This window comes from Carettochelys insculpta, chromosome 2, assembly GCF_033958435.1.
Source record: "Carettochelys insculpta isolate YL-2023 chromosome 2, ASM3395843v1, whole genome shotgun sequence".
In the NCBI taxonomy this organism is placed as follows: Eukaryota; Metazoa; Chordata; order Testudines; family Carettochelyidae; genus Carettochelys; species Carettochelys insculpta.
The window spans coordinates 119,583,257-119,610,113 of NC_134138.1; the positions used below are offsets into that span (position 1 = coordinate 119,583,257).

At 43.8% G+C, this 26,857-nt stretch overlaps 1 protein-coding gene across 5 annotated transcripts; it reads left to right on the forward strand.

Annotated features, from left to right (window-relative positions):
- Positions 1-1,375: 1,375 nt before the first annotated feature.
- SIRT5 (sirtuin 5) lies at positions 1,376-26,744 on the forward strand. Of its 5 annotated transcripts, none has more exons than XM_074987609.1 (9): positions 1,376-1,755; positions 6,797-6,893; positions 12,484-12,617; positions 16,278-16,503; positions 16,902-16,989; positions 20,759-20,812; positions 22,696-22,819; positions 24,027-24,142; positions 26,050-26,744. In XM_074987609.1, the coding sequence occupies exons 2-9, from the start codon at positions 6,875-6,877 to the stop codon at positions 26,123-26,125; spliced, it is 837 nt and encodes a 278-aa protein (XP_074843710.1). In that variant the 5' UTR covers positions 1,376-1,755; positions 6,797-6,874; the 3' UTR covers positions 26,126-26,744. The 5 variants fall into 5 exon arrangements, with proteins under 5 accessions (XP_074843710.1, XP_074843709.1, XP_074843711.1 ...); XM_074987608.1 differs by having other exon boundaries at positions 1,377-1,755; positions 6,758-6,893; XM_074987610.1 differs by lacking the exon at positions 1,376-1,755 and adding an exon at positions 12,126-12,205 and having other exon boundaries at positions 6,879-6,893.
- The last annotated feature ends 113 nt before the right edge of the window (positions 26,745-26,857 follow it).

Genomic DNA, 26,857 nt, shown 5'->3' on the forward strand with positions numbered 1-26,857 from the left:
TAAGGTGCCACAGAACTTCTTGTTGTTTTTTCTTAATGTGCCTACCTGTAAAATTTGATGATCAGTGATGGAATTATTTTTGATTTGTGTGTGTGTGCAGTGAAATTCAACATTTACTCTTGAAAAATCTAAGCCTTGTCTTGTGCCAAGGTCACAAGCAAAGACAGAAGATGAAATACTAGCAGACATATGGAAATTATAAATTAGTTTTCTTTTACAAACAAGCACCAACCTCTTAGCACATTAATAGATTTTTTTCATGCTCAGCATCATCTGAAAATCCTTGACAAGGAGTGCATATAGCACTGGCACTTCTGAAACTTATAGCCAAGCATCTAATTTCTACATACCAAAAATCTATTTGCTTGGTTTGTAGTAAATTGAGAGTGACATAAGATTAGGGGTGGGGAAAGGCTTTGTAAAAAAAAAACTGTGCAGGCTCATTTTGACACAGCAGTGCCTCGTCTCTTGCATTTTCACGGGATCTGAGAGCTGACTTGTTCCAGCACTTGTGTCTCTGCTTTTAATTGGTTTCTACACTACTTTAGTAGTAGCTATAGTTGAGAAGAGTGACACTGGAAAGAGACTAAAGTGGTGTAGGTCAAACCTGAAATTTCCTAAAGTTCAAGGACATCTGAACAGAAAGTGTTGTCAGGCCCTTTTCTCTAATTTTAATATCTATTTTTGTCCTTTCTCTACTGTTTTTGATATCAGGTCATTTGAAAGCAGTTGTGCAATGGGATCGTGGCCACTTAATGAAGCAGTGTGGCAGGGCCCTTGAAAATATCTTGTCAGCCTCTCCTTGACTATCTTTCTCTGCTGCTGTTACCGTCAGTGGTAGCAGTCAGCAACCTTGCAGGTGGAGCAGTGAAATATGACCGTTTGACTTCTACAGACGGTACCACTGATTTTTTTTTAAAGTCACTAATGCTGTGTCTACACTAGCACAACTCTTTGTAATGGCCCTGTAACTGGCCATTTTGAAGATTACTAATAGGGTGCTGAAATGCATATTTAGTGCCTCATTAGCATGCCCCTGGCCGTGGCTCTTTGAAATGGCCGTGTGGCTCGTCCAGCTGGGTCCTTTTTGAAAGGACCCTGGGAACTTACAACTCCCCTTATTCCTGTCCGCTGAGCTCCTGTCTTGCAGGCTGATGAAAACTGCCCTGGACCCCTCTTGGCACCCGTGCTATGCTCAGACTGCTCAGCTACCTGGGAGGGAGCGACTGAGGGGCTGTCCCGGACCCACGCTTAGCAAGAAAAAGCGCATCAGCGACGGACAGGGGCAGAGAGGCGCGCGCCCGGGAGGGAGAGTGAAGAACGCGCCCAGCGGGCTGACGAAGGGACGGGCCTGCGGGAAAACTGCGCCGCCCGCCCGTCTCCGGGAGGCCTCGCGCCCCGCTCTGGCTCTCCAAGCGGAACCGGAATCCGGTCGGCTCTGCCTGCCGGGAAAGGAAGCGAAGTGCGGGCGGCGCCCCCGGCCCCGCGCTCTGGGGCTCGTCACGCGGCCCGGGCGCAGCGCCGAACGCCTCTCGCTGCCCCCGGGGAGGGAGCGGCTGTCGGAAGAGGCTCAGACCCAGCCGGGGGCGTCCCTGGGGCGAGGAGCGAGGCTGCCTGGGCAGGGCCCGAGGGGGGCGGGGCTAGGCCGGGCTGGGCCGGGCCGGCTCCTCCCCGCGGCGGCGGCTGCTCCAGGGGCGGGACGTGCCGCGCTCCACGCAGCGCCCGTAGCTGGGCCCGGACTCCAGCTCTGCGGAGGTGGGTGCCGGGCGCGGTGACCGCGGGGGGAGGCTGCAGCTCCGCCCCAGCGGGGCGCCCGTGGGGTCTGGGGGAGGGAGGAGGTCGCTGGTCGGGCCCTACCGCTGCCCGAGCCTCACTTGCCTGGGCGGGGGGACCGGGTCGGGCAGCGGGGCAGCGCCGGGGTTTCCGTCCGAGTGCGCCGCCCCGAGCACGGGGTTGCCTGCGCCGGGTACAGCTTGGGCGGACCCCGCGCCGCTCTTGTCGCACGCGGGGCAGTTCGCGCCGCGCGGCCCCAGCCCCTGGGAAGGCAGCGCGGGCGGGGCGCTTTGAGCCCCCACAAACGCAGGGCCCCAGAGGCACCTAGTTCACCCCCCCCCCCAGTGCTGAGGGATGAGTTGCTGTTACACCCCCCACCGCGATTGTCAGCCCCGGGTTTGGGGCTCTCGGGCACGTAGGTCTTGGGGAGCCGCCGAGCACGACTGATATTAGACTTGCTTAGGGCCCTGCGCAGAAAGGGGAAGCCCCCCCTTGAGGCCTGCAGCCTGGGATCCGGAGCCGCCCCCCCAAAACCCCCGGGCTGAAGCCCAAGCAGTTTAGGTTTGTGTGCCCCCTGTGGCATCGGGCTCTGAGGAACTGCCCTGCTTGCTATCCCTTAGCTCTGCTCCTGGCCTGTAGGTGCAAAAAACCGGTAGTTGTGGTACTGATGGGCCATGACATTTTTATTGCATGCTGGGAGGGGCCTCGCAGGGAAAATGGTTATGTTCCTTAGGCGCAGACCAACCCCAGCAGATGTTTGTCCAACCTGTTCCTAAATACCAACAATAGGGATTCCACAGCCTCCCTTGAAGCCTATTCCAAAGCTTACTCTTACAGTTAGCTTGGTTTTCCTCCCCCTGATATCCAACCTGAATCTCCCATGCTGCAGCATAAGCTGATTACTTTTGCCCAGCTATTGGTGGACATGGAGAACAACTGATGTCTGCAACTGTTATCTGTACTCCCTCTAACAATATTTGAAGATTGTTATGTTGTTCCCTCTCAGCTTTCTTTTCTAATTATACATGATGAGGTGCTGAGGTGTAGATCCTTAGTGACCTCAGCATTGCCTTTGAATCCTCAAGGGAGTGGAGCATTTCATCCAACTTCTTGGATGTCCACTATAGTCACGTGCACCTGCTGTGCAATATGTATTGGATGCTTGCAGTCAAGAGGCACTCTGTGCAGTAAAGCTAATGCTAACGGGCCACCTGCGAATCCATTTTTTCTATCTTTTGGTCCTCGTTTTTTTCTTATTTCTTGTCCGTGTTCCTGTTGAAATTTGGATATATAGTGTACTATCTTTTCCCATTCCAAAAACTGGATTTTTAGTTTGTGGTACAAAATTGGCAAGAGGCAGATGAATATATACCTTATACCTGAAAAGATTCTGTTCTTGGAATCCTTATTGTTCAGCATACCCTTGTTAGACCAGGTATTTTCTTAGACCGCAGATGAATCAGAGACTCTGGGGTAGATGAGTGTAAACATTTTTGAAGTTTTTGTTAAATATTTTTCTACTTGCTTTGAAGTGGGGGAAGCAAGTCTTTGTGTGTCAGCTGGTTAAGGTCACCCCAATATTATATTTGAAAAACCAATATCTGTAATCCTAATCTAAAGAGACCCTTCTCCAGGCATATATTGTGGGCATGATACGTTGTGTTATAGTGGACAGGATATGTTGTAGCTAGGGCTGAACACAACCAGCTAACACATTTCTGAAGTTCTAAACTGTATCTACACTGCCACCCTGTGCACAGCACTGCATTTAAATTGTGAGTGTTCACGTTTTTCTAGTCTACAAAAGAGCGAATGATGGTTTCCCTCTGTGTATCCCAACATGACACTTCGAACAGAATTTCACTTTGCCTTTTATTCCTGCTACAGAGTATTGAGATTTTGATCTGAGGTTCTGCAATTTATGTGAATACAAACCCAATCTCTGACTGTTTTCAAACAGGTTCTGCATTTATGACTGCAGGAATTAGGCCCTAAATGTTTCTGTTTGACATACTGTTATTTGTTCTTATACTTTGCTATGTAGTGAGACAAACCAAATACTATACGTGCCCTCACCTGCACAATTGCTTCTCTAAACTGTATACATGTGATCCATTTTGAGCACAACTGTTAACGTATTTTTGAACAAAATTAAGTTTTTTTTAACCTGTTTTACAGAAGAAGTTATTATATTGTGATGCCAATAACAAAATCATGGTCTTTGTAAAATGCACGACATTCTTTGCATTAGTATAATCTTTGTATGTATGTTCTGTCCTCAATATCAAATAGTTAAAATTGGATAAAATATTTTATAGATTATTTTTCAATATTATAATTAGAGAATGATGAGGCAATATAAGGGAAATTAATGACTAGTTTTTTGTGTGATTTCTTCTACAATTTCAAAATATAGAAAGAGGTTCATATTTTGATTGGAATGTAAGGCCATCTGAGTAAATGGAAAGTGTGGTGGATTTTAAATATCCAGGAAGATTCTGTTTAAGGAAAAAAAAAATACGCTGATACTAGTGAACGTGAATTTGAAGGATTTTTTATTACTTACCTCCATTTTTTATGGTTGTCTCTGTTTTTCTTCTAAAAATACTTCAAATTTAATTTACCACTAAAGAGAAAATTGACTTACAAATAATACCAGTAACACTTTCTAGTATGTTCATTCTTTGTAAGTGTTACGTAATAGTAAGTCTCTTCCACTCCTACATCTTGGAGCATAGGCCACTGACAACCATTCGCCAGCATCCCTTGTCCTGGGCAATCTTTTCCAGTTCTGACCATATTCCATCATATTCCATGGATCATATTCCAGCCTCTTAGTGTCTGCCTTCAGGTCTCTACACCAGATGTTTCTTGGGCACCCTTCTTTTCCTTTTTCTTGTAGGGTCCAACTTAAAGCTTGCCTTGTGATTTTGGTGGTTGGTTTTCTAAGGGTATGTCCAAACCATTGCCATCTTCTCTTTCTGATTCTTTCTTCAGCAGGAAGTTGATGAGTCACTTGTCACAGAGCTTGGTTGTTGATGGTGTATGACTAGTGGATCTGGAGGATTTTACGGAGGCAGTTACTGATGAATGTCTGGATTTTTTTTTTTTTTTTTGACAGTCCTCTGTTCTTCTCCAAGTTTCTGCTCCATGCAGTAGGAATGATTTGACATTGGAGTTGAATAACCTGATCTTAGTCTGCGTTCTGATCTGCTTAGAATTCCAGATGTTTTTCATGAAAAGAAAAGCCATTCTTGCTTTCCCAATCCTTGCTCTCACATCAGCATTGGTGCCCCCCTCTTTGTCAATGATGCTGCCCAGGTATGTGAAGACCTCAACTTTTTCCAGTGCCCTGCCACCAAGTATAACTGGCTCTGTGCTACTGACGTTGATTTTCAAGATCTTATTTTTAACTTTGTGGGTTGGGTATTCAAGCCAACTGTAGCTGAGATGTCAGCAAGGTCTGCCTTCTTCTCTTGCATCTGTCAGTAGCTTTGGGACAGAAGTGCCAGATTGTCAGCAAAGTCCAGGTGATCCAGCTGACTCCAGAGTGTCCACTATATCCCATTTCTTTTCCTTGCTGCTGTTGTCTTCATGACCCAGTCTATTACGAGGGTAAAGAGGAATGGTGACAACAAGCAGCCTTGTCAGACTCCTGTCTTCACTTGGAAGCTCCTTGCGAACTGTCCCCCAGGATAAACTTGCAGGCTGTTCCTTCCGGCCGTTCCTTTGTTAGAATTCTTACCAAGGTTGACTAACTTGGATGGTATGCCATGGTGTCAGAGCAGCTGCCAGAGGGTTTACCTGTGTAGGCTGCGGAAGGCTTTCTCGTAGTGTATGAAGTTGATGTAAAGTAGTGCATTCCATTCTATAGATTGCTCCAGTATGATTCGTACTGTGATCTGGTCAATGCATGGCCTGTTCTGTCAAAGGCTGGCTTACTGGTCTCTCAGCTCTGGGTCCCCAGTGATTTTCATTCTTTCCAGAATGATTCTGTTGCAGATCTTTCATGGCACTGACAGAAGTGTGATTCCTCTGTAGTTCTCACAGCTGCTTAAGCTGCCCTTCTTTGGGATCTTGATGAGGTAGCCTTCCTTCCAATCTGCTGGTATATCCTCATCTTCCCAGACCACCTCAAACAGGGGAAACGTAGTACATGTTACATAGTATAGAGCAATTATACTACCAAGGTGAAAAGGATTAAACTGCTGTTTTGTGTTGAGAGGTGATTGGCTAAACCCAAGGATTGAAGTCTGTATTATGGGTTTGGATTCGTGGTCTTAGCCCATTGGTCCATTAAGCATTTGGGCATTATTACCTTGGTTGAGGGTCTCACAAGCCTTGTCATAAGGGAACACAATTCCCAGTGAAATCAGGGTAAGTTCTAGTAGTTTACTCCAGTTGTGAATTGTGCCCAGTAGATATTTTACCATTTATAGAGTGGGAATAAATCTCTGAATTAGTTAATGTTTGTAGAGGTTATTAAAAATTAAAAGCCCTACCTACGCTAGGCATTGCTGTGTCTGCACAGCATCACATTTTTGTTTATTAAACCCCCAAGATCATCCTATATGTTTTCAATACAAGGACTCAGTCACAACATAATATTTAGTTGAAAGAATTAATTCACTTTATGGGAGGAAAATATTAATTGGTTATTCTACCTTGAGTTCAAGTAAGATTTTTCCATGTCTCTTTTTTTCATACTGGAAAAATATGGGCATTTCAGTATTTCCCCACAGGAGTAGGATTAACAGTCCTTTAAATCTTTTTATGTTTTATCATATTATTTGATTGTTCTGTAGCTTGAAATACTGTAATTTTGAACTTTGCCCATAAACAATACTTGGTCTATACAAATGGGGTGGAGGATGAAATAGTAAATACTGCACCTCATTTTTTTGTGACACAGAAAAGAGAGTGAGTATATTTGCTGTGTAGCCTTTGCCACATAAATGTGTTGATATTTGATATCTCTTTTCAGATTAAGAACTGTAAAGTAATCCTGATGAGTCTCTTTCAGCTTACCTCTAGAAGGCTGGTTTCACAAGCATATTGTGGACTTAAGCCTCCTTCTTCCAAGAGGCGAGTTTGCTTAGAAATGGCTCGTCCTAATTCAAGTAAGATTAAATCCATTCCTATACTGTGTATTTTTCTGTATGTCGTCCTGACAAATAATTTTACTTTTCTCCCTGTGCTTCCTGAGTTTTGAGTTTTTTAAAGTTAAGCAACATTGTTATGGGCACAAATTACTGAGCAAAATAAATATTCTAAACTCTAGAGTGCTGAACTTTTTTCTTGGACAGATAGTAAGTTAAAGAAGCCCTTACAAGCAGATCAAAGCCTCCTTAGCACAGGTCCCAGGATCCGATCAGTTCCCTGCTACAAACCCAGGCAGGAGAGCCCCACCTCAGTGTGCACTAGACCCCGCCTAAGCCACCCAGAGGGAAGAGGCTAGCACAGAAGATGAGACCAGGACAAGGAGGCAAAGGTTGAAACAAAATAACTGTGTTTATTAAAACTATACTATTAGAATAACTATCTATGCTAAAACTAACAATAACTACACACTTACTCTATACATTGTTTCGATGAAATGAGTCCTGGACAAAGTTTTAAAGTTTTTATTTTGCCGGAAGGTAAAAAATTGTTGTTAGATTTTTAAAAAGGGAGAGGTAAAAATATAAGGGTATTTTAAATCCCTTCCACCAATTTAATAGGCGGGGTGAGGGTGCTAATCCCCACCACCGACCAGGGGCAGGGTGCTAGACCTGCCTCTAAGATTGGCCCCCGGAGGCGGTCAAGGCTACTCCTCTTTAATTTTATGGGGGGCCTTCCGTGTCTCCTTTTTGGGAACCAATTATTAGGTGTTCCTGGGAGGCCCTTGGCTCTTACCCGGGACACACGAGATTGGCGGAATATCGGGAGGCGGGGAGGCTGATGCCTTCACCCGCAATTGTTTATATAAGGATGGGTATAAAGGTAAGAGGGATTAGGGGTTAACCTTCCCAATAGAACAACCTGGTAATAAAACTATATGCTAATTATAATAATGCTAATTAAGAACAGTAATTAATAAAATAACAATAATTAAATGTGCTGTGTATTTCGTTTCAATCCTGGGCTTGTAGGCCCGGCTGTGAGGGTCAGGCCCTCGGGTCCTGTGCCCCCCCTGTCGGGGAAGCACACCGCAGGGGCACAACCCCTACTCCCCCAATGGGGGGTCCCGAAGTCCCAGGTTAGCTCGTGTGTGTCTGTAAATAGGTAAATTTTAAGTGTCCTGAAGAAAGGTCTTGTTCGGTTAGAAGTCAAGGCTGGTAAATGTCGTGTACAGGTAAATGAAGAAGTAGCCGGTGACGATGTCATTCAAAATGGCAGCACCGCAGGTGTTGTGATGGCGGAGATGTTAAAGATGGTGGCCTCAGGGTTTGGCAGCCAGATGCGCAGTACCTGCCTTGCAGCGGGCCGGTTCGCCACCTGGCCACCGCCCCACAGAGACTGCTCGCCGCTTGGGTGCGTTGGTGCCGCCTGGGCCTGTTAGCGCCGCAGTGTTGCAGCAGTGCTTTAGTGATTTCTTAGCTCAGGTGATTCAGCTCTTGGCCCCTTAGGGCTGGCCTAAGGGCTTGGCGGACACCGCTTAAAAGCAGCCAGCGCCTCCCTATGCAGGGTAACAGAAGCAAGTCTTTGTCCCCCAGGGCCACGGAATGGCCTGAGGCACCTGCTTGTATGCAGGGAGTTCATACATAATTCATGAGATGATTTGAATATTCATGATTCTACCTGCAGTTTTCAGTTAGGTCCTCTGGGGTGTGGAAGGTGCTAGAAGCTCTCACCTCCGCCCAATCAGAGGCCTAGAATTCAAACACCTTGTCATGAGTTCAGGTTACCGGGGAAACCAACTGACAAAAAGTGACCATTGGGAACACTGCTAAATGACAGCCTGTGAGACTTTGGAGTTTTCATGTGCCTGCACTGATTTTTCATAGCCAAAGGCGTGTATTCCCTGGCCCACGGGGACGATAATGTCCTTAGATATTATAAAATCATGACAGAGAGAATATATTGTACTGACATAGTGTATAATAACTGCACATATTTCCTTATTTTAAAGATTGCAAGTCCAAACCACCACTCCCTTTTGTTGAATCACTTTTGACTCTGTGGGAGTAGTTTCAGTTCTCTGCCTCTGCAAATGTTGGAAGCCTGGCATCTGGTACCTCTTAGTAAAGTTCTAGGGGAAAATAATGTTGTTTGCACATTCCTGGTTGCTATAACTTTTTAACCCTAGCTTTTGCAAACAAGACCGATTAGTCGTCATGTGGATGTAAGAACTTTTAAAATGCTTATGTTGAGTGTTTTAAACAAAATCCTATAGAAAGTACTTTATAAATGGTATGTTTTTTTCATTATGAAATCAAGTGACTGAAAAGTTTTAAAAAAGAAATTATTTCTTGGCTTACACCTAGTATGAGAAATTTCAGTCTTCAGGGTAACTTGTCAAAGTTATAAGTGCCTGCTAATGAGTGCTTGCGGTGGAAATTCAGTCTCAATTCATCATCTCTAGAATGATGATGAAAATGATGATTAAATAAAGCTTTGATTAGACCCTGCATAGGCTTTAATAATAGCAATCTGTATTTTAGCTTGAAAGAGACAGGTATTTAAGGGGAAAGTTGGCTGTGAATCTGTTTTTGGCTTGGTTTGGGTTTTTTTTTAAATGGGTAAAAGTCACCTACTCTGCAATCAAGCTGAATGAATGCCAAGTTCCTGACTTAGAGGTCAAAATGTAACACTTCTTAGCATTTCAATATTTATAAAGTAAGCAATATATTTCTGGTACTCTGCGTTTGTGTGTATATATTTAGGTTTGTCTTGCATAGTCATACAGAGTGAAATTCACTTCCCAACTTCTGCCCTACAGGCTTTCTGCAGGAATTGAGGTAGTGAAACTATTCCCACCAAATCACAGGCGGGGGGTAAGGGATACTGCAACAGCTGTCCACATCCAGGTGGTAATCTACATGGAAATCTTTTATTTAAAGAATTAGTTTAATGTTAATATAACAAACGAGCTTTTGGATAGCAATAGTAAAATACAAAGTTGAATTTCAGAGGTCTGCTGCCACCTTCTTCTTGTAGGAGGCATGTGGTCTGGTTTGAATTGAAAGAGTTTGGGCAGATAACATCTGCTAAGTGAAAAGGGGGTTGTTAACATACAAATCTTATTTTTTTGTGAAAATAACTTATTTGCTATAGTTCAGAACAACATCTAATATGACTATGGCTGCATCTACACTTACTGTAGAAGATCGACTGCTCTGGGTCGATCTTCTGGGGTGCCGTTTCATGCATGCGCAAAACAGCTCATTCCAGGGTCAGTGCTGACCCCAGAACTTCTCGTGAATCGCAAGGATTAAGGAAGGTCAGTATGACGAGTGCTGCCCTCAACCTTCTGCCGTGAAGTCTGGTATGGAAGTTGACAGCTGTAAAGTCAATTTTTTGGTACACAGTTGGCGTACCAAAAATTGCGTTGCAGCCGTTGATCTTCAAGATAAGTGTCAACCTACCCTAAAATTTAATGAGATTAGAGATGTGAATATTTCTGTTTTTAGCTTGTTCATTTGACAGCTTTTTCTTGCCGATTATTATCAGTCACTTTAACTATAAGTTGAAAATGTCTCATCCGGCACACTCTCTTGTCCAGCTACATCGGTAATCCGGCATGATCTTAATTAGCTGGACAACCACTTATCATGGGTGTGAACAAGTTTCCTGTGGCCCCATGAAGTTTTTTTTATATCCACCAATCCTGGCTCTCAGTGTTCTATGCTGTTATTTAGCTGTAATTTACCCCTAAATGTCTTCTAAGAGTCCAGTAAGCAATGGAAGTATTGGTAATGCTGGTAGACAATATTGATCTCCCTTCATGTGGCAAATTCTCTTGTTCGGCACTGGTCAGGTCCTGAGGGTGCTGGACTAGAGCTTTAACCTGTACTTGTTTGGATATTGCACACGCACTGGAAAAATGTAACGTAAATACAAATTGCAAACCCACAAAAAAGGACAAGGTGACTCAGAAGCAAGCATAATAAGCTGTCATTACTATTTTTACACTAACTAGATTTTGGTTTGTGTCTTTTTAATTAGCATAATGTTTGAAAAAATTGAAGATGTTTGTCTCTCAGTTCATGGCAACTATGTTTGTATTTCGCCACTGGCGAGAGTATCCACTCTTAGGCCAGATCTCTGCTAGACCTTAAAGCCAATTGTAGGTACGCAATTCCAGCTAGGTCAATTGCATGGCTGGAATTGACTTATCTTCAATCAACTTACCTGGCCATTCTCAGAGAGGGAGTTTGATGGGAGAAACTCTCCCACCGACCTACCTTACTCGTGATATTGAGGAGTACAAGGGTTGACTGTTGACCCCAGATAGTTCGATTTTGTGTTCCCTAGTAGGTGTGTGAAATTGAACCCTGGAAGATACTCCCTCAGGTTTCTGTTTCCCCAGCTGTTATCTTTCTGGGTGGAGATGTCTCGCTTTTGAGCAGGGTATTTTCAGGCTGCAGAATTCACAGTCTTCACTGTGGTGTTCCCAGCCCAGTTAGGTTGCCCCATGACATCTGCTGGCGTTCTCCTCCAAGACAGTTAACAGGTACAATATCTATAGTTCGGAAGTATAGTGCAGCACTTTCTGTGCATACCTACTTTATTCTTACAATAAAAGGCAGTACAGCTAATAAAAGAACAGCATGCATACTATTAAGTTTACGGGCCATCACTCCAACTCTGACATTGGCTCTGGGAGAAGCAATCCTTCAGCCACAGGGCTTTCTTTGTGACCACAAGTTTATCAGAGCCACAGTTCAGAACTAGCACCTGTTCTTATGGGGCTTCAGTAGGCCCAGTTCTTTCAACTACACCCTAAAGACTGGGACCCTCTGTGGACCAGAGCATTGATTCTCAACCTTTCTGGCCTACTGTACCCCTTTCAGGAGCCTGATTTGTCTTGCAAACCCACAAATTTCACCTCACTTAAAAACTACTTTCATACAAATCAGACGTAAAAATACAAACATGTGACACCGCTCTTGAAAAATCGCTGGCTTTCTCATTGTATTGGTATGAAATTTTAGTTGGTATTGACTTCATTAGTGCTTCTTATGTAGACCTTCATAAAACTAGGCAAATATCTAGATGAGTTGATGTACACCCAGAAGACCTCTGCATACTCTCAGGGATATGTATAACTCAGGTTAAGAACTATTGGACTAGGGGTTCTGTCTGTGGGACAAGGAAGAGGCCCCTGTGCCTGTTTAAACTTACTTTGTTTATCTTTCATTTCTTGTTAGTCCCTGGAGACTCAAGAGTGAAATAATATATGCCAACCTTTCAGGAGAGGTGAGGGAGGAGTGACCTTCAAAGGGGGAAGGTACCACAATAAAATACAATTGCATTTTTAATCCAGTGTAACCCAAACATATTTAACTTAATTAAATAAGGTTTAACTTAATTCAGAAAAGTTGATCTCAATTCCCTATGGGTTGTCCAGCCTATTACAAACTATTGTCAGACTCACATGTTGGAAAGCAGTTAATGTAAAATTGGAAATGACAGCCTTTATCTATTTATCTATGAATTATTAAATGGTCTGTATTTAAAATGAAACAAATCTGGTGGCTCAATTATTAATTTTCCAATTGTATTTAGATATGGCTGATTTTCGAGAAGTGTTTGCCAAAGCAAAGCACATAGCTGTTATTACAGGTGCTGGTGTTAGCGCCGAGAGTGGGGTTCCTACCTTCAGAGGCGCAGGAGGCTACTGGAGAAAATGGCAAGCTCAGGTATGTAGTTGGGCCAGAAATTTGATGAGTTACTGTTATTCCTCTATTTAAGATGTTCGGTACAGTGAGTCAGAAGCAGCTAGCTATTTTAAAGGGTTGCAGTGCTGTGTAGTGCTTCATTAGTGACAAAATGTTTTCTGCTTAGCCATCTCTGCATTTTTTTTCCCCATGCTTCACTGTAGTAGCCTCACTACAGGTTCTTTTTGCTGATCAGCACAACAGTCATAGGTGTTTTGGAAACACTTAGAAGTCTTGTGGCACCTTATAGACTAACAAATATTTGGAGCATAAGCTTTCGTGGGCAAAGACCCGCTTTGTCAGATGCATGGGTGGGCATGTGGGTTTCAGAGGAGGATTTAAAGAGGGAGTCTCAGTAAAGTGGGGGGCCGGAGCTGACAAGGTCTGTTCAGTCAGGGGGGATGTGGCCCATTGTCAGCTGCTAATGTGGACGTGTGAACATCAAGAGCGGAGAAACTGCTTTTGTAATGGGCCAGACACTCCCAGTCTCTGTTCAATCCTTGGTTGATGGAGTCAAATTTGCAAATGAATTGCAGCTCTGAAGTTTCTCTTTGCATTTTATTTTTGATTGTTGTTGTTGTTGTAGGATTGCTACTTTTAAATCTGTTACTGAGTGCCCAGGGATACTGAAGTGTTTTCCTACAGGTTTTTGTGTGTTACCATTCCAGATGTCTGATTTATGTCCATTTATTCTTTTGCTTAGAGACTGTCCACTTTGGCCAATGTAAATTGCAGTGGGGCATTGCTGACATATGATGGCATATATTATATTAGTAGATGTGCAGGTGACAGAGACAGACATGTACCCAGAAGCCACCTGCTACAAGACAGGCCCAACAAGAAAAACAAGAGAACACCACAGGCCATCACATACAGCCCCCAGCTAAAGCCTCTACAGCACATCATTAGTGATCTACAACCCATCCTGGACAATGATCCTTCACTCTCACAGACCTTGGGAGGCAGGCCTGTCCTCGCCTACAGACAGCCTGCCAACCTTAGACAAATTCTCACCAGCAAGTATAGACCACAACACTGTAACTCTAAACCTGGAACCAATCCCTGCAACAAACCTCTCAGCCAACTCTGCTCACATATTTACACCAGCGATATCATCAGGGGACCGAACGTCAACCATACCATCAGGGGCTCTTTCACCTGCACATCTACTAATATATGTCATCGTGTGCCAGCAATGCCCCACTGCAATTTACATTGGCCAAACTGGACAGTCTCTATGCAGAAGAATAAATGGACATAAATCAGACATCAGGAACTGGAACACACAAGAACCTGTAGGAGAACGCTTCAATATCCCTGGACACTCCGTAACCGATTTAAAAGTAGCAGTCCTACAACAAAAAAATTCAAAAATAAAATGCAAAGAGAAATTTCAGAGCTGCAATTCATTTGCAAATTTGACTCCATCAACCAAGGATTGAACAGAGAATGGGGGTGGCTGACCCATTACAAAAGCAGTTTCTCCACTCTTGATGTTCACACATCCACATTAGCAGCTGACAATGGGCCACATCCCCCCTGACTGAACTGACTTGATTTCTCCTCTCTTGATGTTCACATCTCCACATTAACTGCTTATAATGGGCCACATCCACCCTGACTGAACAGACCTTGTCAACTCTGGCCCTCCCCTTTACCAAGACTCCCTCTTTAAATCCTCCTCTGAACCCCACCCCCCACCCCGCCAGTGCATCTGACGAAGCCTACAAAAGCTTATGCTCCAAAATATCTGTTAGTCAGTAAGGTACCGCAGGACTACCACTTGTTTTTGAAGATACAGACTAACTTGGCTACCTCTCTGATATTTAGGAGTCTGCTTTCCTGCTTGCTTTCCCATTGCCCCCTCCCCCCGAAGACCTCCCCATTTCTACATTCAGACAAATGAGAGGGGGAAAAGGGGCAAAGGACAGCACCTTTTTTCTTTGGTTATTTATAACACTTTCTAAAGTTTGAAAATGTTGGGATAATTTTGTCTGCCACACTCTAACTTTGTATTGGGCTCTGCTGTCTCTGCTCCTTCTGTGACTCAAAGTTAACTTGATTTAATGTTTCCTTTTTTATGTTTGCGCTACGATCATAACCACTTTTGTGTGTGCGTATGTTTAAGATAGTGCTCATGAAGGATTTAATTCTTTTGGAAACTAGAGCAGCTGCGTAGTTATCCAGTTACAGGCATATGCTTACCATGCCAGTATTTCTGCATTTGAATAAAGTATATTGCATATAAATGTTAGTTTTTCATACGAGAAAGTTGACATATTAAAGTTAAACCTTTACATAGGGCTACAAGTATATCGTTCAGATGGCTTTATTTGAATGAGCTCTCTCCTATGTTTTCAATAAAACTGCACAGCCCATATGAATGCAAAATTATAGCAAAGATTTTGTAGATACAAAGTAGACCAAGTATTAATTGCTGCCAGAATAAAAGCCAATTATCTGGATACATTATACATAAATTAAGGCAGAATTGAAATTACCAGTAGCACAAATGTACATTAACCCTCAAGATATGCGCAGCCAAGTTGCACGTATCTCGGGTTAACGCAACTGCCACCTCTTAGAGTAGCGGGGAGACCGCTGCCGCCCCTGACAGGAGCAATTTCCCAGTCTCGGGAGTGCCGTGGAGCTGGGAACCAGGTGGCAGCCTGGCTTCTGACTCCCCTCTGCTTGCAGAGCCAGGAAACTGACAAAGGCTGCTGTCCTGGTCAGTTTCCTGACTCTGCAAGGGGAGGAGAGCCAGGACCCAGAGTGCTGCCTGGTTCCCAGCTCTCCCCAGCCCTTGTGGGACTTGAGAAACTGACCAGCTCATGACTGGTTAGTTTCTGAGGCACCCTAAGGAGCAGAGAGCTGGGAGCTTAGTAGCAGCCTGGTTCCCAGCTGCCCTGCACTGGCCAGACCCGGGAAACTGATTAGCTATGAGCTGCTCAGTTTCCCTGGTCCCACAAGTGGCAGGAAAATGGGAACGAGGCTGCCCCCTGGTTCCCAGCTCCCCCATACTGTTACCATACAAAGGTGCCTAATTTTGTAGCCGCTTTAACACACACAAAATATTAACTATGATGTTCTAGTTAATTTTCTTGTTTTTCTTTTGTATTATACTTGAGCAGGCTTGGTGAGGCAACTTTGATGCATTAAAATATAGTACTTATAGATCCATAATTATAAGGGCAGATGGAATCATTCTGATCATGTAGTTGGGCCTGTTGTATTACATGATTTGTTGTGCCCCTCTAGAATAAGGAGGACTGATTTAGGCAATTGATTTGTATTATTGTTAGCTGTAGCTAGTCACAAATACTCGGGTGTTATCTTGTCACTTAGATAATAACTTACATCTGACTATATCTATTAAGTTTCAGAGGGGTATCCATGTTAGTCTTTGTCCACAAAAACAGCAAGAAGGCCTGTGGCACCTTATAGACAAACAGATATCTTGGAGCATAAGCTTTCGTGGGCAAAGACCCGCTTCGTCAGATGCATGTGACGAAGCGGGTGTTTGCCCAGGAAATCTTATGCTTCAAAATATGTTTGTCTATAAGGTGCCGCAGGGCTTCTCGTTGTTTTTTATTAATAATTTGTTTTGCTCCTATTACTAATGAAAGATTTTTTTCCTCCCAGGACCTGGCTACCCCAGAAGCCTTTGCAAGGAATTCCTCCCGTGTGTGGGAATTCTACCATTACCGCCGGGAGCTGATGTTGAGTAAACAACCAAATCCAGCACATATTGCCATTGCGGAGTGTGAAGCCAGACTGAGCAAACAGGGAAGAAGTGTTGTGGTCATTACTCAGAATATTGATGAGCTCCACAGAAAGGCGGGCACAAAACACCTCTTGGAAATCCATGGTTAGTATTAATGCATGCAATGCTACAATCAAAAGTCGCTCTTGTAAGCCAGATGGCAAACAATTCCCATTTTCTTGTAAAATTATTTTTAAGGCAATACTTTGTTATAGTCATCTAGCTGTCATGAGGTAAACCAGAGTATAAGCCACAGTCTACTAGAGGGTCGTTTCTCTGGTTCGTCAAGATAGTTGCTCTTAAACTTGTGTTCCTTCCTTTGCTATATAGGCATTATGGATAAATATGCCATTGATTTCCTTGACTGCCAGTCAAAAATGTTTTCTGTACAAGTTAACTAATTTGGGAATATTTGGGATGGATATAGCTGTTTGAATGCATAACCACAGATGAAAAGCATTGTTTGATAGTAAAATCTGGAATTGTTGCTTTGTGCATTTCAGGAAGCTTATTCAAAACCCGATGTACCAGCTGTGGAAATGTGGCAGAGAATTACAAGAGTCCGATATGCCCAGCTTTGGCTGGGAAAGGGTAATGCATTGTGGAACCTGTACTCTCCATTTTGTTACTGTTTTTATTATCTTTATCAGAGTAGCTATTTTCAGAGCTGAACAGGGTTTTAGCCAGGTAAACCCCATTAAATTCAGTGGGAATAGTGTTTAAAGTCCATATGATTATTTGAAAACATAGGATATACTGCTTTGGTAACTCTAGCTTTATTCACCAAGAACTGGAGGATGCAAGGCCACTGAAACAGCTCACAGCTAAAGTTTACTCAGGGCTTAGCCAAGTTTTTTCCAATTATTCAAGTAACCTATGTTGGTCAGGAATGGCACTTCGCCCCTGATTCGATGTAGCTATGCTATTTGTAGCATATACCTAGCCAGAGGCCGTGTCTACACTGGGAGATTAAAATAAAATTTATTAATATTGATTTTGTAACTCTGGAATTTATAGATTCGATTTTGACTTCTCACTTCCCCATGTGCTCCTTACAGTTGATTTATTGCTGCCATACTCAACTGGCAAACATCGACTGTTGCAGTAGTGCATTGTGGGAACCTATTCCACAGTTTCCTCATCCCCATAGCATTCTGGGTATGTTTGCTGGTATTTGACATTTTCCCATATTGCATTGTCCTCATTCCACTCCTGTGTTAAGCAAATGTCCATTTTTCCAGGCGGAAGGAAGGAAAAGTAGGGCATCAACAAAGAAAGCAAAGTTAACAGACATTACTTTCTTCTGCAACTGAATTGTCAAGGATTTTATAAAAATCAGCAAGTGTCATCTCAGCTGGCCATCCACTGACTGTCCGCTCTCCCATGATGGCATCTGATCCCTGAACATAACACAGGGACAATGAAAAGCTTGAAGAAAGAGTGGATAGGAAAGTTTTTGAAAAAAGAGACTTGCTGAGGGTGGGTATTTGGCTTCTCCGTCCATTATACAGCTGCAGTGCACAGTTTGTATTCTCAACTGGCCCTTCACCCACACTTCCCTGCATGAAGGGGTGCAAAGTTAGAAGAAAGAGGATAGAAAAGGCTAGGAAACAAGATTTTTGTCTTTCGTCTTTGCTACACAGATGCTGCCAACATGGGGGATGCCAGTGAAATCACAAAATCACAGGGCTGGAAGGGACCTCAGGAGGTCATCTAGTCCAGCCCCCTGCCTCAAGCAGGATCAACCCCCACTAAGTCATCCCAGCCAGGACCTTGTCCAGCCGGGACTTAAAAATCTCAAGGGATGGAGAATCCACCACCTCTCTAGGCAACGCATTCCAGTGCTTCACCACCTGCCTGGTGAAGTAGTTTTTCCTAATATCTAACCTACACCTCTCCCTCTTCAACTTCTGACCATTACTCCTTGTTCTGCCATCTGACATCACTGAGAACAGTTTCCTCACCCTCCTTTTTAGAGCTCCCCTTCAGTAAGTTGAAGGCTGCTATTAAATCACCTCCAAATCTTCTCTTCTGTAAACTAAACAAGCCCAAATCCCTCAGCCTATCCTCATAGGTCTTGTGCTCCAGACCCTTAATCATTTTTGTTGCCAAATCTCATATACTGAACTTATAACAGACAGTAATCTCAACCAGCCCTCATCCACTTTTCTCTGTGTTTTTTGGGGCATCAAAGCATTAAGAAAGAAGATAGGAAATGTTAGGAAAAAGATTTTATAACTTTCCCTGGGCAGCTGCAAGCCGCACACCATGCTCAGGCTGCCTAGCAGTATGGTCAGCCCTGAACTGCAGGGGTGTCCTTTTATTAGCTATGGGGCAACCCACGTGATACAGTTGGGTGTGGGAATGTTCCAGACTGTGTCGCACCTCTGGGGGAGGGACGAGAGGGGAGGGGAGTGTGCGCCAAATGTAGACAGCTGAAAAGAAGTTTTTTGGCCTCTCATACAAAGATGACCCCCACTCACAGCCTAGCTGCCACATGGTGCAGGGGGGCTGTAGCTGGTGCTGGGCAGCGCAGAAAAAAAACTCAGCTAGCAGAGGTGGACATAGAACCATGAACTCCGTGTTGAGGATAATTGTAATGGGTAGATGCGCTCACAACGAGGATAGCGAAGAAAAAAAGAAGTTTCACAGCTTCTCATACAAGCATGACCCCAAAGCCACAGGCTTCCTGGTGGCAAATTGAAACGATCTTCCTGTTACTGAATTCCTATGCACCTGGAGAGCATTGGAGATGGAAGAGGCCACAGCAGAGCACTGTGAGGCACATACAGGACACCTCTGGAGGCTAATGAATTCAATTTAAAGATACGGTGCTTCCGCATTACTCTTCATTCAGACTTCCAGGTTCAAATTGAACACTACGCCCTGCCCGTTCCAACAATGATACGATGTCGATATTAAATCAATTTTAGTGCTCCCTAAATCGAAATAATGGTATTTACAGTAAAGCCAGGCACTTGGTACAATTGATCTGACTGCCTTAAATTCAAAATTATCTCGTAGTGTAGACACAGCCAGAGATGACCTACAAAAGAAGGTGGGATTTGTGTGTGTTTGTTGCTTTATGATATTTAAAGAAGATTAAAATTATCAAATATGGTCTAATCTGAATTGGCTGGATGTCATGTGGTGATGGAGAATAATGGATAGAAGTTTGGAACTTTTTCATCTCTTAATTGAAACCATTTGGGGCATTAGATCCAAAAATGTGTGTTCTGCCAGTTGCATGAGGACTGGTATACACACAGACTACATGTACGCTGCATTCTGCTTTTGGTAGTGGAATGCAAATGAGGGAGATCAAAATGCAAATGAAGTGCTTATTTACAAATCTTGCATTTCATTTGCATAATCTCACGTGATCACATTTCTGGAAGAGGCTTTTCTGAAAACAAAAACAGCTTTGTAGCTGGAGTTCCTTCAAAAACAAACCCCATTTTTGAAAGAACCTTTTTTCCTGAAACAAAATAGGAAAAACATGGTGTGTTTTCAAAGGAACCTCATCTACACAGCTGTTTTCATTTTCAGAAAAGCCTCTTCCGGAAACACGATCAGGCGAGGTTATGCAAATGAAGTGCAGGATTTGTAAATCAGCGCTTCATATGCATTTTTGATCTCCCTCATTGGCGTTCCTCTTCCAAAAGTGCAATGCAGTGTAGACGTAGCCACCAATTTGTGTTGACAATGCAAAACAAGTAGTCCTGTAGTATCTTAAAGACTAACCATTTTATTTATTAGGTAATGAGCTTTCGTGGGAAAGACCTACTTCTTCAGATTCTGGAGCAGAACAGAGAGAGAATCTGAAGAACTGGGTCTTTCCCACAAAAGCTTATTGCTTAAGAAATTAAATTGTTAGTCTCTAAGATGCTACAGGACTTTTTGCTTTGTTTTGTGAAGATACAGGCTAACATGGGTACACCTCTGAAACAGTCCGTGTTGGTACGACTGACTGTATAATGTGTGAAACAATTGGGGAAAACTTACTTTGAAGGAAGAAAAACCCTTTCCTGGGACTTTTTACGTTAGAAAGAAGCAAAAAAAGCATATGTCCATTTCCCCCCTTTCTCCCACACACCTCCCTTTTGTGATGCTCAATCTAAGTTAAAACCATTGTTTTGGTGCTTCACACCTGAACTCTGTTGTTGTTCTTTTCATTCTCAAAACAATTAGGAGTTTAGTTTACTGACTTTTGGGTCAGATAATAGTGTTGTAGTGGATGTATTTATTTCCTGCAGCTAATGAATCACTTTGATTTGAGAGAGTGCTTTGAAGACATGTATTTTACTTGTAATGGCATGTTGTATGTCACCTAAAAATTGCTTTTGTTTTGTGACTTTAGTACTCCAGACCCTGAATTAGGAGATGCCAACATTCCAGTTGAAGATCTTCCTCGGTGAGTATTGACTTTCATCTCTTTTCACCACAATAATCTCCCCTCAGCTTTCACAGATACAGGTTGAACCTCTGTAACGCAGAATTCTCTTGTCCAACAGCGTCTATACTCCAGCCTGATTTTTTTAGCTACCTGGACGACCACTTATCCTGGGTGTAGCCAAATTTCCTGTGGTCCCAAAATATTTGTTTACAGCCACCAGTCTGACTCTGTGTTCTGTGCTGTAATTTACCCCTAAATGTCTCGTAAGCAGTGAAAGTGTTGGTAGTGTGCTAGACAATATTGACCTCCCGTAGTTTGCCAAATTCTCTCATCCAGCACCGGTCAGGTCCCACGGGTGCCAGACTAGAGAGGTTACTGCCTCTACTTTGAAAGGGTACCTCCACAGATGTGTTGGTATTTACACAGCATCAGGGAAATGTGAAAGCAGCTTACAAAATGAGAGAGAGATGTATGACAAATTCACACTACAGTCTGATATCAGTATATCCATGTCAGTAAGGGCCTGGAAAAATCCAAACTGCTCAGTGATGTGGTTATATCAACTAACCTAACCTAACCCCTGGAATAGACAGTGCTGTGTCAGCAGGAGAGCTGCTTCCACTGACATAACTTTCCTTTAAGTGATATGGAGGTGCACCTGCTCCATTTTAAGTATAGACCTGTCCCAGTGCCAAATATCTTAAATGTAGCATAACATTACAAGAGAGAGCTGACAAAGGCAATGTGGAGTAGTGGTTATAATGAAGAAAATTAGATTGCTGCTTCTTTCCATTGTTCAGTTCCTCAACTCCATAAAATATCCATTTTGTTAGCCTCATCTTTACTAGATGCTTATAGTGATAAATAAGCAAAGTACTACAGGATAAGTTGCTGATTATCCAGTAGCTAGCACTCTTCCTCTGACCACTGTCTGCTGCTGCGCTTGGAGACGTCTGCTGCAAAGTGTCTTGTGATCCTTATAAATCCCAGGGCACTTTTTGTGGCAGTAAACTATTTACCTCAATTTATTGCACTTAACTGTAGTTGTTCATTTCTTGCATTAGACTGTTAGGTAGCATTGTGCAGTCTGGTTAAACAGTTTCTGTACTTCACCCAGAGATATAGTTGAGTTGTATAATAGAAGTAGTTCCTGTATATACATTAGTTAAGATGATGTGGTCCAAATAGAGTGCAACAGTTTAAATCACCAACTGTGCAGCTGACTCTGCAATAACCGTAGGTACTGACTCCACTAGTGGGTGCTTACCTTCCACCCAGCACCTCCCTTCCACTGGCAGCCCTGCTAATCAACTCCTCCCCGGTGCTACCTGCTGTTTGCAATCAGCTGTTCCCCAGGGTGGAGGAAGTGCTGGGATGGGAGTGGGGAGGAGTGAGGATGAGGCATGCTCCAAGGAGGGACAGAACTCAGGGTGGGCTTGGTAGAAGTTGTGGGATGGGATGATGAAATACAACTTGATTTATCTGTACTAGTTTCAGTATGTCTGTTACAACAGTCTTAAAAAAATCCTTTATTTTGGGAGAAGTATAATAGGTGGGGAATAGGTGGGGTGGGAGGTACACAGGAGAAGGGGGTTGAACATCCCCCGTACCCAGTGGAAGCTGATATCTGTGGTGCAAATACTCTTTTGAAGTTTACCAGCACAAAATCAATTTTGTAAACTGCTATAGAGTCCTTTGGAATCGGAGATTTGATGCCTTTGTTTCAGCTGTAATGTGAACCTTTGTTTTTGTAGTATCGTGCCTAGACGGAAAATATTGTTCTCCTAAGTGTGATCTACCAACCCTATTGCAGTTGAAATAAGTCTTGTTTTAAATGTTTTTAACCAATCAGTCCAAGGCTCATAATCACTTGAGTGTCTTCCTGTTTTAACTTTTGACAGGTGTGAAGAGGAAGGCTGCAATGGTCTCCTACGTCCCCATGTTGTGTGGTTTGGTGAAACTCTGGATTCTGACATTCTTACTGAGGTTGAAAAAGAACTTGAGATCTGTGACCTCTGTTTGGTGGTAAAAATGCCTTGATTTCCTATTTTATCAAGAAAGCTCAAAATAAGAAATCACAACTCTCTGAGATGGGAAATGTAGAAACAGACATCAGAGAGTTTGTAACACACAATGCACTAAAATAAAATCTCATTATGAGAAGATAGCATGAAGTTTGAGAATATAAAATACCAATGAAGAGTTTGAGTTGAAGTAAATTCAGCAGTGTTAACTTGGCCACATTGCATTCCAGTAGCTGAATGTACGTATACAATATGCCCAATCTAAATTGCTTAAATTTTGAATTCCTTAAATAGTGTCAACTTAAAAAGAAAAATCCCACTTGACCGTTTGAGGTTGTGGTATTTTTGTGTGTGATATAAATATTTTTAATATCACTTGTTAGGAAGTTGAAAAGCTAACCAGCCATCTCCATTTTTGTTTGGAGAACTTCTATGTATTCATCAAGTACTCCTGTTTGGCACAGTATTACGATGCTAAAGGATGAACTCCTTGAGTAACCCACTGCGTGTTAGCTATTGGGTATATTCTTAAACTGAATGAGAATTCTATCTTTAGTTTGACTTGTATTAGCTGATTTTTGTAACCTGCTGCTGACAAGTGACACCCAAGATTCCTTCCAATGAAAGGGATTAGAGCAATAGTTTATTTTTAAAAATATAGTCATTTTGTTTTACTTTTACATTTGGCAGAACTTTGTAAGTGGTCAGGTGAATAGAGCCAATCACTTTCACCTGTTTGTAAGGTTCTTTCATTTTGCTAAAAGGAGGAGAAGAATATTTCAAAATAGAGGAAAATATGTTTTCTAAAATCCCCAAAGTTGGTAAGAAGGGAAAGGGACAGGTATAGCACCTGGAACTACTTTTAGTTTTTGTCTTTAATTGAAAGAAGAAATATCTTCACAATGTTAGCCCAATCTGTGCTGGTAGATGAGTGACATTTTTCCTCCAAATTGCATCATCTACCACTGATTACTTTTTCAAATGCAACTTTGTATCTTGCTTTTTAATTTCCTCAGTGTTTTACATATTTTAAGTTCTAATTTTCACAATACCCTGAAAAAGTGGGTGGAAGCTATTGTATGTATGGTTGTATGGTTGAACTGCATTAGATGTTTAGCAAATATTCAGGTATAGAGTCTTTCAAGGTATCTGAAGGTAGTGGATTTTTTTTTAAATTCTGGTCTGGTGCTGTTTTGCTTTTCTTACAGGTGGGAACCTCTTCTGTGGTATATCCTGCTGCCATGTTTGCCCCTCAGGTATCTGCCAGAGGAGTTCCAGTTGCAGAATTTAACATGCAAACCACCCCTGCTACAAATAGATTCAGGTAACTAGTCACATTTTAGGCAGAAGTGGGAAGCCGCATGAATTTACATGATTTCTTATGTTGTACTGATAAAACTTAATGCTGCTGAGTGTCTACAAGAGTTTATCCAGCCTTTTCCTGCTGTGCTCCCCTTACCAGTAATGAAATCTGCCACCACACGCACACCTCTCCCAATTACTGCACAGCCAAGGTTTCATAAGCAGAGGAGCTTGGGCTGAAGGTGGAATTGAAGTGGGGCTGGGGGTGGCTCTGGGCTGAGGCAGGGAGAGGGCAGAACTGTGGCTGGGGGCTGAGTGGAACAGAGCTGGAGGCAAAGCAACCTGCCCCTTGTTTTCCTTTAATTGACCAGTTATTGAAAATGTATAGTCCACAGGATTGCAGTCCATTTACTTCACCATGTTGAATTGTTTGCTGCTTAACTGTTGCAACAGCTGCTGCTTGCTCTGGAGTCTAAGGTTGACATAATTTAACCCTTTTTAAGGGCTAGACAAATTGTAGAAATGGAATTAAGGAATGTGTATCAAGGGCAAACACACTATGGGGGTAATATGTACACTCATCCCTTGTTTAACAAGTACTTTACTTAACAAGCATGTGCAAAAATGAGGGACACATCTCCCAGCCTTTGTTTGCTAAATGAGTGAACTTCCCCCGCGTATATGAGCCAGTGACGGGGTCCCTGGCCAGAAAAGGGCAGGGCAGCTGGCTCTGCTCCAGCCATGGGGTCCCTGGCCAACAACCGGAGAGACACTGTAGCCCTGTGGCTGGAGCAGAACCAGCCGTGGGCTCCCTGGCCAGGGGCAAGGGGGCGCAAGGAGATCTGCAGCCCTGCGGCTGGCTCTGCTCCAGCCACGGGGTCCATGGCTGGGCTGTGGGGACACCCACAGCCCCATGGCTGGAGCCTTCTCCCTCCCTTCCCTCAGACATGCAGCTCTCTTACAGCCCTGTGGCTGGGGGTAGAGAGGGAGAAGGCTCTTAGCCTGGTTGTGTCCCCTGCCCTGGTGGGAACATGAAACTCACCAACCATGAGCTGGTTAGTTTTGTGGTCCTGCAAGCCATGGGGAGACTGGAATCAGCTTGCCCCTGGTTCCCAGCTCCTGCCACTCTGGGAGCCAGGAAGCTGACCGGGCCTGGTGGTTCCTGGCTCCTCTCCCCCTGCAGGAAAATTCAAGTTATGCAGGGGTTGGAGGAACAAACCCAGGGTAACTTGAGGATTTGCTGTATTAGTCCCCACCTGCCCACCCTGCAGACCTCACCATCAGCCAGGTTTTAACCTCTCACCCAAGGTCCCAAACAGCCCCCAGTCTTAGACCCCCCCTATATCCCTAAATGGCTCCAGCCTTAGACACTCCTCCTCATCCCCCTGCAGCCTCTTCACCAGGGCTGTTAGGCTGGGTGGCTCCCCCAGCCTCCTGCTCCCAGCAGGTAACAGTTAAAAAAAACAGTTAACTAAAATGTTAAGGTTTCAGCACCTAGGCATAAGATAATTGCTATGTCTGTTGATAGATATCTGCCTGAGGCAGCAGTGTTAAGAAATTGCAAATGGCTTCTTTGACAGCACATGCAGCTGAGAGCTGCAGAGCTGGTGACCTTTAACAAATCTAATGGGATCCATGTTTGGGTCCTGACCCCTAGGTTTGGAAATCCCTGCTCTACATGCATACACTACATCATCCTATTTCTGGTGCCAAACTATTCATATACATCAGAAAAGTACCTAAACTCAACTGGTGTATGTCAAGTTACAAGCACTTGGAATGAATTAGAGACTTTTACATGTATTTTAATGGGAATTCAGTGGGAATGGAACCAATTATGCTCATATAGTGAGGGATGAGTGTAGTATAACTGACTCTCTGAGAAGTTCTCTATCACTTTTCTACTATCCATTTTGTTTTCTGCTTCAGATTTCATTTTCCAGGTCCCTGTGGTACCACCCTGCCTCCAGCGCTTGCTCGCCATAAGACTGAAATAATTTCATGAGCATTCATCTGAAGAAGGGAAGGGAAATAACAGAAGTGCTGTGCTAACAGTATCAGAAGGCACGCATAAGGTGACTGGATCGCTGGAGAAGAAACCCTGACTGTTACAAGGAGAGTAGATCTCTGGGCGATTGGGATTTCTTTGATCAGTTTCAATCCTCAGTTACCCTGAGGGCACTGACGGGTGGAGAAGGGGATAAAACATGGGACTTGGGAATTCTGAAGGGTCACCTTTCTGTTGAACTAAAACTTTTCTGCTAAACAAAAACGTAAAACACCCCAATTCTGCATGACCTCAAAATTGCCTGCCCTGCACAGGATGATGGTGTTAGAGTGGCTGAGGCTGAAATCCACCAAGACACTGTGGTAAACTGAGGCGGGGCTCACGGAGCTGTGCCCCTGGGCGAGGGACGACGTTGCTGAGAGGCGGCTGTGCCAGGGGAGGGAAAGCAGCTGACGCTCACGCAGCTCGTTTGCCTGCACGGGGGCAAGGCATCGCGTTAAAGCCTGTGATGGGCTACGCGCTCTCCCGCCTGCGGCAGCCAGCACCAACCCCGCCTTGTCTCCTTGCTGCACCGCTGCCCTGCGGGCTGTGCTATTAAAGGCCGTTCCGCGCTGTGTCACTGTGCCTGTCTGTCTTCGCTCGGGGAAGCGGGGGGGGGCGGGGGAATCACGTTCTCGGGCCCGCGCTCACTGCGCTGTTGGGGGAAGGGGTGCAGGGCGCGCAGGCGCA